Below are 15,856 nucleotides of genomic sequence, written 5' to 3' on the forward strand. Positions count from 1 at the left end.
TCATTTTTAAATTAGTATTCAACTTTTATTAAAATCAATACCTTCAGCTCTAACTGGCGAACCCAAACTATATTATTGACAACTTCTGAAAGATTTTTGCCAGAAAGTGGTCCAGATGCATCACCAGGAATTCCTCGGCACCGATTCTCAAAGTCTAATCGAAAATCTATAAAATTTAAATCAAATAAAACGATTATGTACATCCAGCAAAGGCTTCCTAAGCGTCTCCAATGTATTAAGAACTACATTAAATGTTGCCAACAGACAAATAATAAGAGTTAATCCTAACCCTCAAAGATCTTGTCGTATATCAAGTGAGACAGAAAGCGAAATAATCTGTTTATTCAATAAAATCTGTCATTTATAAAGAGTAGATTAATCTTCAGCACATACATGTCAGAATACATAGCCTTAATCCCAAATGATATGCAACAAAGAAATAATCTACAAAAACATTTTCTAAAGCAAATACTATAATCTCTGATAAACTATTACCTTTAACTGAGTCCACAAGTCTTGCCAGTAAAGTTTCTCTTTCTAACATCAATTCTTTGCTTATAGTTGGACGCTTCACCAACTCTTTATATTTCAGAAATGCTTGAAGAAGCTAATAGAAAATAAAATAACTGAATGTTCATCCCAAATGGTCAACTAGTAAACACATACAAGTCTCCTAAAATAGCTTAAGGGAGATATTTAAAGTAAAATATTTCAATATTTTACCTGCTGTGGACTGTCTTGAATTTCTGAAATATAATTTTTCAATTTTCCTGCTATTTTTTGTTCTGCAGGCGCAATAATTTTTTCATATTGAGAGACTGCGGCTTTCCACAAAGGCTAAAACAAATTAACAACAGTTAGATTTTAATATTTTTATAGAATATACTTATATATAAAAAGAACAGCACAAACAGGAAATTATATAAATATATAAACACGTATATATTCAACCTCAGTATATGGATTATATTGCACAGGATTCAGGCCAGTAAAAGGTTCAAATACTCGAGTCAGGCATATAATTTTCTCTTCACTGGCAGGTAAAAAATAGAGAAGCTTCTCATGAATTGTTCTGACAGCCAAGACCTAAAACATAAAATATTAAAACAACAAAATTTATTTAACTCAAAAAATCTGCACAAGCAAGTCTAGAATCTAAAGATATTAGGTAAGAATTTCTTTAAATTAGATTCTCTAAATGAACAATAAAACTGAAACTATAAACCTGAGCGTCACTACTCATCAGTAATCAATGATCATCATACTAACATCAATCGATGTGCTCAATCTGATGAAAATATATAAAATAAAATGTTTTTAAACTATGTTTAAAGCTCTTTTAAATTTTTAGAGTATTTCTTAATATAGTAAAAAATTCTGGTTTTCATTATTCTGCATTTAATTACACTTCTAATAATGAAAATATATTCTTAACAGCCCCATTATGTATAATTTACAAATAATTGGAAAATAAATATTATACTTAAAATTTCCACTAATCAAAAAAAGTTAAGCAAAAATGCTATAATCTTTCATCTGAGTTTAAAATATCAGTATAAATTCATGATTTTATTTTTCTCTTACTAAATAAAAAAACAAAATACATATATAACAGTTCAGGCTACTGAGAAGGCCTAAAAGCACTGGTAACTGTAAGTGTAGCAATTAGCACTTCCACAACCAGGTCATTGTTGCAAAATACCAATTCCCACTAAAAAGCACAGGCTCCTTGGAGAAATGACTAACTCTATACATGGAACAGAAAATATACAAGATAGGCTGGTATATTTTTAGGTGGAAGTTATCAAAGAAATACTGTAATCATGTCAAAGTGACACAGGAGCCAACTTAAAGGGGCTCTCACTGTCTAAAGATGGAAAAATTTGAGAATAATGATAGCTCCAATGAACAGAAACACATAAAATATAAAAATTCATGAGTTCATAATAATGCAATTTTAATAAATTCATTGGCCACCTATGGATCTTACTATGACACTAAGCCACTGTTCTGAAAACTGATAAATAAAAGAACGACTTATCTATACTGCCATTCCTGTATGAACTATATTTCAGCTAACCAAAAAGATGACGAGGAAAAGTTATTCTATATGGAAAAATCATCACTAATAAATGCAGAAAGAATGACAGAATTAGAAAACAACCATTTCTGCAACCCCTTGTGATCTCAATGGCTGTTAAAATCATTAAGCAAAAAATTGATGGAAAACATTGTAATAGATGGATCAGGATCATACCTAATCTACTGATCAAATTTCACATCACTAAAAGTGGGGAAATCTAACACTACTTGCTTTCTGACGTGATGTACAAGAAGCAAACATCACCACCTAAGAAGTACTATTGTTTAAAAAAAAAAAACTTATTCTAATCAAGGCTTTATATCTAACTAGTAATTGGTAGGAAAAATAGGACAGGAACACGCTAAATAACACAAGAATACAATGAGGCAAATCCAAAACGTGAAAAATGCTGTAAGACAAATATCCAGTTTCTCAACACATAAATGGCATGAAAAAATAGGAAGAGGAAAAAATATGTGACAGATGTACAGTAATGGTAAGTATATTCTTAAAAATTAAATAATACCAAATATATTCTTTCATATTTTAATTAAAAGTTCATTTTCATTTTGGGAAACAAAACAGGAAAAGAAACTATTTCAGATTAGGAGAGATTTAGGAGACAGATCAACCAAATGCAATGTGCTGATCTTGTTTGGGACCTGATTCAAATAAATCAACTACAAAAAGAAATTTCTGAGACAGTCCGAGTAATTGAACAGTAGCTAGAAAGAAAATGGTATTAAGAAATTATTATCATTTCTTGGATGTGAGAGTGGTATTGTGGTTATGTTTTTTTCTTAAATCTTAATCTGCTTGAAATACATATTGAGGTATTTAAAAATTAAAGCATATGGTATCTTGGATTGGCTTTATAAACACTTCAGCAAAAAAAAGGGGGGGTGGGATGGGCAGGGGAAGCAAAGATGGAACAAGAACTGAATAATGTCAATGGCTATTGAAGCTGAATGAACTACTTCATACTTAAGACAAAGATCTAAATAATCAAATTAATACCTCTTCAAGGCGTTTGCCAAGTTTGTCAAGTGTTTCAGGGAAATATTTTTCATTTTTCCATGGATGAGGAACATAGCGCTGCCACACTTGACCTGTTAAATGACTACAAGCTATCACCCACTGTTCACAAATTGAAATACCAGCTTTCAGATTTTCTTTCACAAGATAATAAGGATCTCCCCATAGGTTCAAGGTTCCCAACTTCTTCTGAACAAACCTTCCAAATGAGCCACCTAAAAATAACATAAAGTAGATATATGAATAGAAATAAACTTTTTTTTTACAGAATAACTATAGAATACATGTTTATGATAAAACTAGAATAATGCCCAAATTAGCAAACTAAGGATGCCTGAAATGCTACGCACACACCCTTAGACTAGCACTGCCAATAACTCGGTTCCCACCTTTCCAGATAATGTATACACAAATATTTTTTAAACACACACACAACACATGCATTAGATTGTATTTTTATGTTTCATTATATCATGTACACCTTTCAAGTGTAGTAGCAATATACATATATATACGAAAAAGAAAAAAAAACCCGTTGTCATTGAGTCAACTCTGACTTCTAGTGACTCTATAGGACAGAGTAAAACTGCCCCATAGGGCTTTCAAGGAGCAGCTGGTGGATTCAAACTGCCGACTTTTTGGTTAGAGGCCGAGCTCCTAACCACTATGCCCCCAGAGCTCCGTATATACATACATACAAATATATACATATATACATACATATATTCAATTTTTTAGCAGCTGTATACTGTATGAATGCAGCATTATACAATCAATTCTCATTTGATATTTGTTTCCATTCTTATATTACAAAAAATGCTGTAATAAAAATCTTTGTACATACATTTTTATATATTTCCTTCATATTTCCTCAGGATAATACTGAGAAGGGTATTTACTTCCTAGATCAAAGGTATATGCATCTTTAATATTGACAGATAAGCCATTAAATTTTAAAGAATTTTTCAGTTCATTTTAAGATAAAGCGTATATATAATTAGGTAGTAAATATCTTTGTAAACTTAGATCTATTAACGGTCAAAGAATTTGGCACATACGATTTAAATTTACCAACTATATACAATATCTATTTAAATAATACTATATGATTTGCTTTAGGAGTTACTTTGAATAACAATTATTACTTAAGGAGCATTTTAAGTAAGGATTTAAAGGAAAAAAGGAAACAAAATAAGACAGGCTGGGGAGGGATGTATACAGGAACTCTCTGTACTTTCTGCACAATTTTTTTGTACATCTAAAACTGCTCTAAAAATAAAGCCTATTAAAAAAAATGGAGGACAAAAAAAGACAGGATTCCCAGCATTACACAAGTTATTTCTTAGCTAGTACCTATGATGTCTAAGAGATGTAACATTCGTGACTCAGGATAATGATCATGATCTGTCTGTCTCCACACATCATCAACAACATCCCGAGTAGTCTCCACCAAGTCAACAACTTCCAATAAGGATAGACTGTCCAAGTTATAAAACTCCTAAAATCAAAATGCATTAATTTTTAAACATAATCATATTTGTAAGTTAGATAATATAGTCAAAATGTTCTCAGATTTTTTCTACTGCTCATAATTCTAATATCTGCCATGTTATTTTCCTTTCTTTCTACCGATATATTACTTCTTTATGCAAACATCCTACAAGTTTCTTCACAAACATAAATTTCATGAAAGAAGGAAAAAAATAGCAGAAAGTCTATTCATTTATTTATACCTTTGATGTCGTTTTCTTTAAATTTGGACTCATTTATTTTATTCACCCAATCATAAGTGCCTTAAATCCATACATACATTACTCATTGTAGCTGACATAGGTTGTTATTAATTCATTTATTGTATTGCATGCTATATTAACAATCATATAACCATAGGAAAGTTTATTGTCCTATATTTCATCGTTTAAAAGTTTAAAACCAATATTATTGAAATAATATTGAGAATGAATAGAAAATTATGATATTTTGTTTCTGAAAAAATGGATATTTTTCTAACCATACTTAAAATGGCCATTTATTTAGCCACTATGTAGGTACAAGGAATAATCAAACAAGTATAAAACTAAGACTTTACATATTTCAGATTACTTCAAAATGCTAATTTGAGTAAAGTCAACGTTCTTTCAAAAGAACATATTATCTCTACGTAGATAAACCTCTATTAGTATAGTAGGTTTTTGTTTTTTCTTATCTGCAGAAAAGTGATTATATTTTTAAGAAAAATATCCGCTAGACACTAGAATTTTTTTAAGTTTTGGATTTCTAAGTTGTACCTAATGTAAATAGACATCTTAAGTAAACTCTGCTATATATGAAGGATGTATTTGGCTAACAACCACCAAGAAATGATTATAAAAGAGGTAAATCCAGTGAAAATTAAATTCTAAAGTACTTTCAGAAGCTTTATAAATAACTATGTATAAATCACATACTCTTGCAATTGTTTCAAATAATTCTTTAAAATAACTGGCTCTTTCTTTACTAATTTGTTTACTTCCACGATGAGCTTGTTCTATCCAAAACTGGAATTCATCACTTGGGGTAAGAATACCTAAAAAAATGAAGAGGAAAAAAAGAATTATCGATTAAAAATGAAAAGCCAGAAAGTTACTTGGTTCATTCACTGATTTTGGTTACATCTACATACATGTCCACCTCCTATACTCTTGAAGATGTACAGAAAATGAGTTTTACAACCACTATTAACTTAAAGTTGTTTTTTTTTTTTAACTGTGCTTAGGTGAAAGTTTACAGTTCAAGTTGGTTTCTCAATCAAAAATTTATGCACATATTGTTGTGTGACATCGGCTGCAATTCCCAAAATGTGACAGAACTCTCCTCCTTTCTACCCCGGTTCCCCATGTTCACTCATACAGTTTTTCTGTCCCTTCCTGACTTCTTGTCTTGCTTTTGGACAAGAGTTGATCACTTGGTACTTGAATAAATTAAGAAGCGCATTCCTCACGTGTTATTGTTTATCTTATAGGCCTGTCTAATTTTTGTCTGAAAAGTGGGCTTTGGGAATGGTTTCAGTTCTGAGTTAGCAGGATGTCTGGGGCCATAGTCTTGGGGGCTCCTCCAGTCTCTGTCAGACCTGTTTTTTAAGTCTGGTCTTTTTTTTTGTAAATTTGAATTTTGTTCCACATTTTTCTCCTACTCTGTCTGAGACTCTCTATTGTGATCCTTGACAGAGCAGTCCATGGTGGTAGCCAGGCACCATCTAGGTCTTTTGGGTTCAGGCTGGTGGAAGCTGTGGTTCATCTGGTCCCTTAGTCCTGTGGGCTAATATTTTCCTTGTACCTTTGGTTTTCTTCATTCTCCTCTGCTCCAGATAGGATGGGACCAACAGATGTATCTTAGATGGCCGCTTGCAAGCTTTTAAGACCACAGATGCTACTCACCAAAGTAGGATGTAGAGCATTTTTTTTATGAACTATGTTATGCCAATTGACCTAGATGTTCCCCAAGACTACGGTCCCAGCCCTCAGCCCCAGCAACTCGGTCCCTCAAGTTGTTTAGATGTGTCTAGGAAACTTTTATGACTTTGCCTTGGTCAAGTTGTGCTGATTTCCCCTATATTGTGTGTTGTCTTTCCCTCCACCAAAAATGACACTTGTTTTCTATCTAGTTAGTGATTTGCCCTCCCCATCCCTCCCCACCCTCATAACCTACAAAGAATTTTTTTTTTTTCTCAATAGAAAGTTCTTATTTAAAACCACTGGAAAAACTAGCAGCAGCAAATTTATACTTCATATCAAGCTTGTTGTTTAGTATGATTTTTATATGCTTTTGTGAGCCATTCATATGTATATAGTCATTGTGCATCTTATATCTATGTAGTTTGCTTCTCCAACATAAGGTTTTCCAAAATCCAATTCCAATACCATTCATGGTATTGAATGTCATTCAAACTGGAAATACAGTCAATTCTCATTATTTGTGGTAGTTATGTTCTACAAAGTCACTGCAAACACTGAATTAGCCAATACTGAACCACACTACTCGCAGGGGAAATACAAGGTTAGGTTCCTGCAAGCCTCCGGTCACAACATTTTCATCAACTGATCAATACATAATACATTTTGTTTTATGTGTGCTTCTGTTAAAGATGCCTTATTCAACATGTACTGTTAATTCCTTAATATTGAACTCACAGCCAACAGCACTAAAACGCATGCCAGAATGAAGCTTATCTAACACACATATTTTCTATGTAAAGCACATCACCACCTTCTTGTGCTAAGGAAAGCTAGACAACATGACCATTTTAAACAGTAAAATTAGCAACAAAAAAGCACAAAAATGTGGAAATTGTGGCATTAAACAGATCACAAAAAGAACACTTGTGTACAGTATTACCGCTTCTTAATGGATTGAATTGTGTCCCCAAAAAATACGTGTTGTAAATCCTAACCTCTATGCCTGTGGCTAGAATCCCATTTGGGAATAGGCTATCTGTTATGTTAATGAAACAGGATTAGTCTAGGATGTGTCTTGAGTCAATCTCTTCTGAGATATAAAAGAGATTAAATAAGCAAGGGAGAGAAGCAGAGATGAGGGAAGAGAGATGCCAAGCCACATGAAGACTGCCCAGGAGCTGAAGCTCAAGAGACAAGGACCCTCCTCCAGAGTCAACAGAGAGAGAATGCCTTCCCCTACAGCCATTACCTTGAATTCAGATTTCCAGCCTCCTAAACTATGAGAGAATAATTTTCTACTTGTTAAAGCTGCCCACTTGTGGTATTTCTAGATAACTAGATAACTACGACAGAGCTGAACCAAGAAGGCAGATTGTTGCCTGGTTCGACCTCAGCTGAGAGAATGTGAATCAGGCAACTCAAAGTTTTTCTGTTCTTCGCAACACAAATGATTACAAAAAGCCCACGAGTATTGATTTGGGGCTTACAAATAAATCTTAGAAAGTAAGCAAATTTGTAAATACGGAATTTGTAAATAATGAGGATAGATTAGAATTATAATTTAATCATTAAATGTTTTAACTTCAAAATATAAACAAATTAAAATAGTTTTAAATTTGTTTTTAAATTTTCCAATGAATGGGACCATCTCCGATGCCTAGTCATATGCTAGAAATAAGCACACTATTCTTTCCAGGTCTTTCAGCTTCCAAAAGCTTCTATTTTACTATTCAAGCAAAGTATAAACCTATATCTAATATTTTAAAATTATGATTTGGATAAGTAATACATTTCATGTTAATCATTCATATGAATAATAATTTACCTATTGCCACAATAAAATTATAACTAGATACCTTCAGATAAAATACATCTTAAAAGTTGCCAACGTATAATTTCTGCAAGGTATACAATTATTCTGTATTTCTATGATCACAGCTTGTTAAAGATTTCCAATTTCTTCTTCTACAAATCCATATAAATCTATTTAAAAGAAGTTCATGGTCAGACAAAGTTCCAAACGTGTAGAAAGAAATCTATGAAGAAATATGTCTATTTACTAACGTATTAATGAAATAATTATTTTGACTTTCTTCGATTAAGCTATGTTTATATACCTCGTGTGTCATCTTCCTTAAATTTCATTTTTGATAAGTTAGTATCTGATCTTCGTAGAACTATACCCAAGCCAGCTTCTAATTCACTCAAAAGATTCTGAAGTTTGGGATCAAAGTTTCTGTTCCATTCCTGATCCTAAATAAAAAATAGACAAGAGCAACCATTGATCAAAATCTTCGAAATCAAATGGACTTCCTAAAATACTGTCTAAAGAACTAAGTTCAAATACCCCTGCCTCACTCAAAGTCTGCCATTATCTCTGTTTCACAGAAGTAGGGAGGTTGGAGGAAAGGGTAGGCTGTGGGGGGGGGGCCGGGGGGAGGCTGGTCCTCTTAGAAGTTAAAACTTTATAAATATCATTTATTATAGAGATGTTAAGAGCTTTTGTGGGTTGAATTTTTTACCTTTCTCCAATTTCTCTATTTGTCACAAAGCTTACTCTAAAATTAAAAGTTTAGATATTTTAATTAAAAGGCTAAAATAATATCATTAACAGTAAGTAAAATTTTAAATATACTAATATCATTAACAATGAGCAATATATTAAATATTTATGTTTATTTTTATGAAAACATTTGTTTGAATGCCTAGGTAAAAGAACCATGACCATACAGCTACTTTAATTTACTTACCTTTAACAAGACTGGTGCAAATACTTGTCGCACTGCTTGATAAAGAGAATTAATAGGTGACTCTAACATAGACGAAACAAGAATGTTATTATGTAGATTTTGGTCGGTAATTACTTCAGGTCGCAGCTTGAAAAACACCAACACTTTATCTTTTGTGTCACCAAAATCAATCTAAAGTGATAAACAAAAGATTTTTAATGTTATCTTCATAACATTTAATATTGAAAAGAAATGTTTCACTACAATGTTGTATCACTGTAATCATGTCCAGTGGAAAAAATTACTTCAAATATAAATACAGTATATTAAAAACAATCTATCTCTGCCCCTTAGGAATATCTGGGTTTAAAAATGTATCCCCACTTACATATGACTGCATCCTATAGCTACTTTGGTAAGTGATTTATCAACAGAAAGCACTATATAAAGATTGTTGACATGCACTATTAACTCCTCCACTCCAGGCAGATTCAGTAATACTGCAGATCAAATCTGCATGGCCCACATACACATTGATGAGTAACATATTTCTCTACTCTACCCCAAAAAGTCTGTAACAGAGATGTTAGTTACTATCTCATCCGTAACCAGTATTAAAAGGGTGTTTTTAAATTATATATAAACTCAAAAATACCAAAAGTAACTTATCTATCTCCTAAAATCATCTTTACCTGAACAAAAAATTTTTCCTTAAAATGTCTGAGCATCAAACCTTTTTATTAAGTTGTCATATGGCTAGACTATTTGAAATTCAAACTGGATGAACTAAATTGGAATTCACGAAAGCTAACTTACTTAAAATAGGTCAATTTATAGCCATTAGTTTATTAATTGAAAAGTATACTGCCCAAAGGAAGTTTCTGCATTATATACACATTTTCACAGTTATTCTCATTTTTTTTTCCAGGAAGAGAATTCTGTTTATTAAGAAGTTTTCAAACAAGGTCACTGCTGTGTATGAAGACCATCTTGTAGATGAGTGAGCTTTCATGCTATTTTTCTTTTATCCTAACCATTACATTTTTTAGCCCCTAGGAAGAAGCTGATACTGTGTTGCTGCATTTCTAAAACTCTCATTTTTACACATCAGAATTCTATTGCTAGTATGATTGTATTATTCCAATTACAAGCGGGTATAACAAACTGCAGAGATATATTTTTTTTAAAGTCATTGTTTAGCAATTAAATGATACATACTCTTGTACTTTCCTTCTCCCACATATCTGAAGAAAGAAAATTCAGAAAACACACATTTTATTATTACGCTTTGCAAACAGCAACCATAGTCGCTTGCTAAGTCTGCCATGAAGCATCCATCAGTCAGGACAATGAGCTTTGTCCCAGCCAAAGACAAAGTTAAACGATCAGTTTATCATTTCAAGAAAAGGAAACTGAGAATAAGTACTCCTAGCTGTCTCTCCTCCAAGTCTGTCCCTCACTGGCAACTACTATTCCTCATTGACTGTAATTTGATAACTATTAACTCAAGGTGAAAAGTTGTTCTGTTGAGGTTGCAATATACCTCCAGTCCCCTACTGGGATCGATCAGGGGTTGGCAAACTACAGCCCACAAGCTAAAAATGGTTTTCATACTTTTAAAGAAATAAAAAGGAGAATAATATTTCATGTAAAAATTTTCTGAAATTCAAATTTCATTGTCCATAAATAATTTCTTATTAGAACATGGCCATCCATTACATATTGCATATGACTTTAATGTTACAAAAGCGGAGTTGCAGTTGTGACAGACCGTATGGTCCTCAAAGTCTAAAATATTTATTATCTGGCCCATTACAGAAAGTTTGTCAAACCCTATCCTAAAGCATAAACCAGATCACATCTTTCTCTGGTTTGAGATTACCGATGACTTCCTATTTCAACCTACATGGTGTACAAGGTCTTAAATGATCAGCCCCTGCCCTATTCTCCCACCTAATCTTCCAAGCTCTTCCTTCATTACACTTCAGCAATCACCTGGATTTTGTTTTTCCTGCCCCTTTGAAAGGAAGCTGAGCGCCAGCTCAGGGCCTTGGTACTTACCATGTCTTTCACTGAGAACACCCTTAACCCAGATCTTATGTCTGCCTAAAACTCATAATTTAGATCTTACTTGAAAGGTCACTAATTCCACTGAGATCTTCCCTCCCACCCTAGTTTAAGGCAGTTCCCAACCGTTTTGCTAACTACTATACCATTACTCTGTTTCTAACTTGACAGCACTTATCACTACCCAAAATCGTATTATATTATGTATATTTGCATGACTTTGCCTATCTTTGTCTACTCAAACATTACTCCTTGACAGCATAAACTCTGACTTGTACAAGGTTTTATTGCCAGCACCTATAACAATGCCAGGTACATAGTAGGTACTTGATAAATACTTGACTTACTAACTTAGTAAATCATAACGGCTTTCAGACATCTGAACCACAAATTAAGACATAACAAAACATTTTCAAATACGACTAAAAACCTGTGGTGTGATGCATGATTAAAAATAACAAATAGATTGTTGGGCTCCACTAGTAATTGCTTTAATTAAAAAAAAAAAAAGTTATAGCTTTAATTTTTAATACACCACCCAAACTACACTTTCACAAATTCAAACACCTCCCCGTCTTGTTTTCCCACTGCATTCTATTTGAATTTTAAGAAGCATTTATAACATACCCTGATTTTTATAGTTTGTTGAGTATATGTTATTCTAGGCCACTGGAATAAGGCTCTGGAAGGCAGAGTCAGGGGCTTATTCTGAGTTATACTACCTTTCAGAAAAGCAGAATGGTGAAGACTTTCCCCAGCCATAAAATAGAAATAAAAACAGTTCTTATACTGTTGTTATGAATATTAAATGAGTTGATACATATAAAGTGCTTAGAACAGTGCCTGGCAGTCTGTAAACAGAAAATAAATGTTAGCTAGGATTATCCATGCTTTTATATTCTTGTAAACCCAGCAAGCCTGGCAATGTTCTGCATATAGAGTTAAAAATAAATATTTGTTGTATAGAACTAAATGGAATCCAAGAATGATACATAGTGAATGGGATAAATGATTCAGTCAACCTACAAAAATGCACTGAATGTTGCTGTGTGCCAAATACTCTATTACTGTTGTTGTTATGTGCCCTCAAGTTGGTTCTGACTCACAGCGACCCTACTGAACAGAGTAGAACTGCCTCATAGGGTTTCCAAGGAGTGGCTGGTGGATTCCAACTGCCAACCTTTTGGTTAGCAGCTAAGCTTGGAAACACTGAGCCACCAGCGCTCCAAATACTCTACTAGGCCTAGGGATACAGGTCAACACAAGCTAGGAAGAGGGTGAAATTGTCTATGATTTGTTAACTTTCATCCATTCACTGAGTCCCTTTAATGTGCCAAGCAATTTTCATCTATACATTACCTTAAGGTATGGATATGTGTATATATTTATATATGCCTATATACATATATATATAAAACCAATGCAAGCATTTCTTAAGCAATCTTGCTAATGGAGCTAGTAGTGCAATAACTAAATCAATACAGCATATATTGTACACCAAAAAAGAATTAAATTTTATTATTGTGGAATGTAATATATCATTTCGTAACGAATTTGATTTCCTAACCAATCTTCCCCTCGAGCAACATTAAAATCAGTGTGCAAACAAAAAAACACACAAACACACAAAAAAGACTACAATGTGCCACAAAGAACTTCAAAAAAAGGAGATTAAAAAAAAAAACAACTAAAAGAGGTTCATGTTTATTTTCTTTATAATCCATATACAGTCATTAAGAAAGAATATGGAAAAAATATATCATTGTTTCTGCTCAGGTCTGTCAACAGAGAACCTCCTTTGGTCAGATGGGATGCAAGCTTGTAAACTACGTGCTGAAACAACAAGACCGACGTACTCTCGGTGCAGCTAAGGCGGAGACAGCATTGGGCTCCAGACGTTGTTCCGTCGGGTAAGGCTAAAGAGGGTGGGCCTGGGGACGTGAAAGAGAATCAGGAAAGGGGTGCAGGATACCGTACCGTGTTGGCAAAGGAGATTCCGGCGTCAGAGCGCTGCACCCTGAGGAGCATCTGGTTCCCGTCATCCAAGAAGTTGTTGATTTCAGGACAGTTGTACAGCAGGGGCTGATCTCTGGGTTCCGACATCAATCCAAAGTAGTTCTGGGTAGTAGTGAAGATGAAAAGCTTCCGAACGTCCCCAGTCCCGCCCGCCATGGTTTAGGAGAAGGGGGGAAAGGAGAAAGGGGAAAGCGGGAAAGACGGAAGGAAGAAAAAAAAACAGTTGCCAAGAAAATGAAGGGAAGGTCGGAGTTTTGCTCAAACCCGGAGCCCGCCGGCCAGACTGCAGAGCTTCGCAGTTGCCAGGGGCAGTCGCTATGGCCACGGAGCTCCACGGCGGCGCCGCTGGCGTCGCGCAGCAAACGCTGCCGTTTCGGGCACACGCACGCAAAGCTTGGGAAGCGATCGACCACCTCGGAGCTCATTAGCTGCTCCCCGCAGTCATCGATTGAAAGGGGTTACAAGTGAGTTCGTGTCAGCTGGTAAAACCTTCATTTTATTCTCTCATAATGGGTAATTAGAAAAGATATACATCTAGCTTTCAAGTACAACAGAGTGACTGGATTTAGGAGCGCTGGATTCTAGTACTCCTTCTGCCAGCTACACTCAGTTGCAAACCGTTGTGCCTATGCCTGGGCTACACATCTGAAAAGTGAGGAAATAGAATCTCACACCCAAGATTGTAATGATATAAAGAGATTACTGTTTTAAAATCGCTTTTCAAAGAGGCTAGAGACTAGAAGTTCAATACAATGTTAATTTACTTCCTCAATCTTTCTCCAGTCCTTTTTGTGTTGGTTAATTTCCCATCGTTACTTTGATTTTATTATTATTATTACTCTGTTATTAATTTCAGAATAATTTAACCACCAATTTTTCATCACAGTCATTACCCAATGCACCACCACCACCAGTTTCCAGTGGAGTTAACTCCTTGTGTCAGAATAGAACTGTGCTGCGTAGAGTTTTCAATGGCTTATTTTCGAGGTAGACCTCTCAGCCTGTCTTCCAGGGGACCTCTGGGTGGAGTGGAACCTCCAACCCACCAAAATATACATTTGTTAATTTATTTCATACAAGCACAATCAAATCTGAAGGAATACAGAAATAGCAACATTAAACAACTTAATATGAGAGATCTGAAAATTCTGAAATGATACGAATACAATAGGAAGAGCTCAAACTACCTTTTTTTTCTTTTTTCCCATAGCCATGAAGTCTAGCAACCTTATAGTAAAACTAAAGTAAAACTGCCCCATAAGTTTCCCAAGGTTGTAAATCTTCACAGGAGCACACTGCCACAATTTTCTCCAGTGGAGTGGCTGGTGGGTTCATACTGCCTTAGCAGCCAAGTACTTAACCACTGGTGCTAGCAGGGCTCCTTTGTAACTACCTAAAGAATGTAATTGTATCTCTCCAAAGAAACTCACCTATGCAAATTTCAAACGTGGTTTCACTTCTTACAAACCATCATAAAGATGCATCAAATAAGTGTTACAGAATCCCTGGGTGATGCAAATGGTTAAAGCATGCTAGGCTACTAACCAGAAAGGTTGGAGGCTCAAGTCCAGTCAGAAGACCCTTGGAAGAAAGCCCTGGCGATCTACTTCTGAAAAATCAGCCATTTAAAACCCTATGGAGCACATTTCTGCTCTGACACACATGGGGTAGCCATGAGTCAGAGTTGACTCAAAGGCAACTGGTGTAATAAGTGTAACACCTCACATACAAAAAGAATTTGTTGTTTGAAATGTGTTCAATACAATTTAGATGTCAAAATTGTGATTTATACACCCAACCTTGGACAAAATGAGGCAGATATGTGGGAGAAGGGTAGATTGCTTCTTTCTTTAATATATCGATATTGTAACATGTTTTCCTAACTTCCTGCACCCCCACTCTATTTTTCTATTTTCTTTGACATGTGAATAATTGATCCCACCAAGTGAAGTGAGGATAAAAACATCAATTTTAATGGATAACACTGAGGCTCAGAAAACAAGCAAACAAAAAATGCGAGTGTTTAACTGTTATCATCTTTTTAACAACACTAGTTACAATATAATATATATATATTCAATGATCTAAAATATTTTGCTGAATTGTAATATTCTTGTTAGAGCATTGCATCAATGCGGAGGCTTGGTGTACATCACAGATTACGTGGTAATGGTGTTTGGAACAGTAAAATTTACATAGGTAGTTTTCTTTATAATTGTTGTAGGGAAGGCAGCTTTCTTTCAGAGTTATGATATGGAGTTACCTGGGATTTTTTTTTTTTTTTTCCCCCTCTGATTCAAAGGAACCCTAGGAAATCTAAGTGAGCTCAGGGTTTTTTCTTCCAAACTAGTTTGCCCTGGGACAGATAGGAAGAGCCAGTGGATTCCCCTATGGATTCTGTAGAGAGTTCAGGCCTAGAATTTGTTGCCAGGGCCTGCTCTGAAATGGTTCTAGGATGATTTTAGCCTCTTATTTGGGAAATTTTTGACTAA

At 34.5% G+C, this 15,856-nt stretch overlaps 1 protein-coding gene across 2 annotated transcripts in view; it reads right to left on the reverse strand.

Annotated features, from left to right (window-relative positions):
• The window catches only part of DYNC2H1 (dynein cytoplasmic 2 heavy chain 1), a 376,170-nt gene extending 362,353 nt beyond the window's left edge, over positions 1-13,817 (reverse strand). Inside the window, exons 1-10 of one of the 2 annotated variants that reach the window (XM_004385852.2) lie at positions 13,326-13,817; positions 9,303-9,473; positions 8,670-8,805; positions 5,566-5,684; positions 4,472-4,616; positions 3,101-3,333; positions 952-1,086; positions 724-837; positions 496-607; positions 42-166 (exon numbers count right to left, since the gene is read on the reverse strand). In XM_004385852.2, coding sequence (XP_004385909.1) covers positions 42-166; positions 496-607; positions 724-837; positions 952-1,086; positions 3,101-3,333; positions 4,472-4,616; positions 5,566-5,684; positions 8,670-8,805; positions 9,303-9,473; positions 13,326-13,520 — 1,485 coding nt within the window. In that variant the 5' untranslated portion in view covers positions 13,521-13,817. The remainder of the gene's footprint in view (positions 1-41; positions 167-495; positions 608-723; positions 838-951; positions 1,087-3,100; positions 3,334-4,471; positions 4,617-5,565; positions 5,685-8,669; positions 8,806-9,302; positions 9,474-13,325) is intronic. The other variant, XM_004385853.2, reaches the window with a different exon arrangement.
• Positions 13,818-15,856: the final 2,039 nt, after the last annotated feature.

Source organism: Trichechus manatus, unplaced genomic scaffold (assembly GCF_000243295.1).
Source record: "Trichechus manatus latirostris isolate Lorelei unplaced genomic scaffold, TriManLat1.0 scaffold00148, whole genome shotgun sequence".
Lineage (NCBI taxonomy): Eukaryota > Metazoa > Chordata > Mammalia > Sirenia > Trichechidae > Trichechus > Trichechus manatus.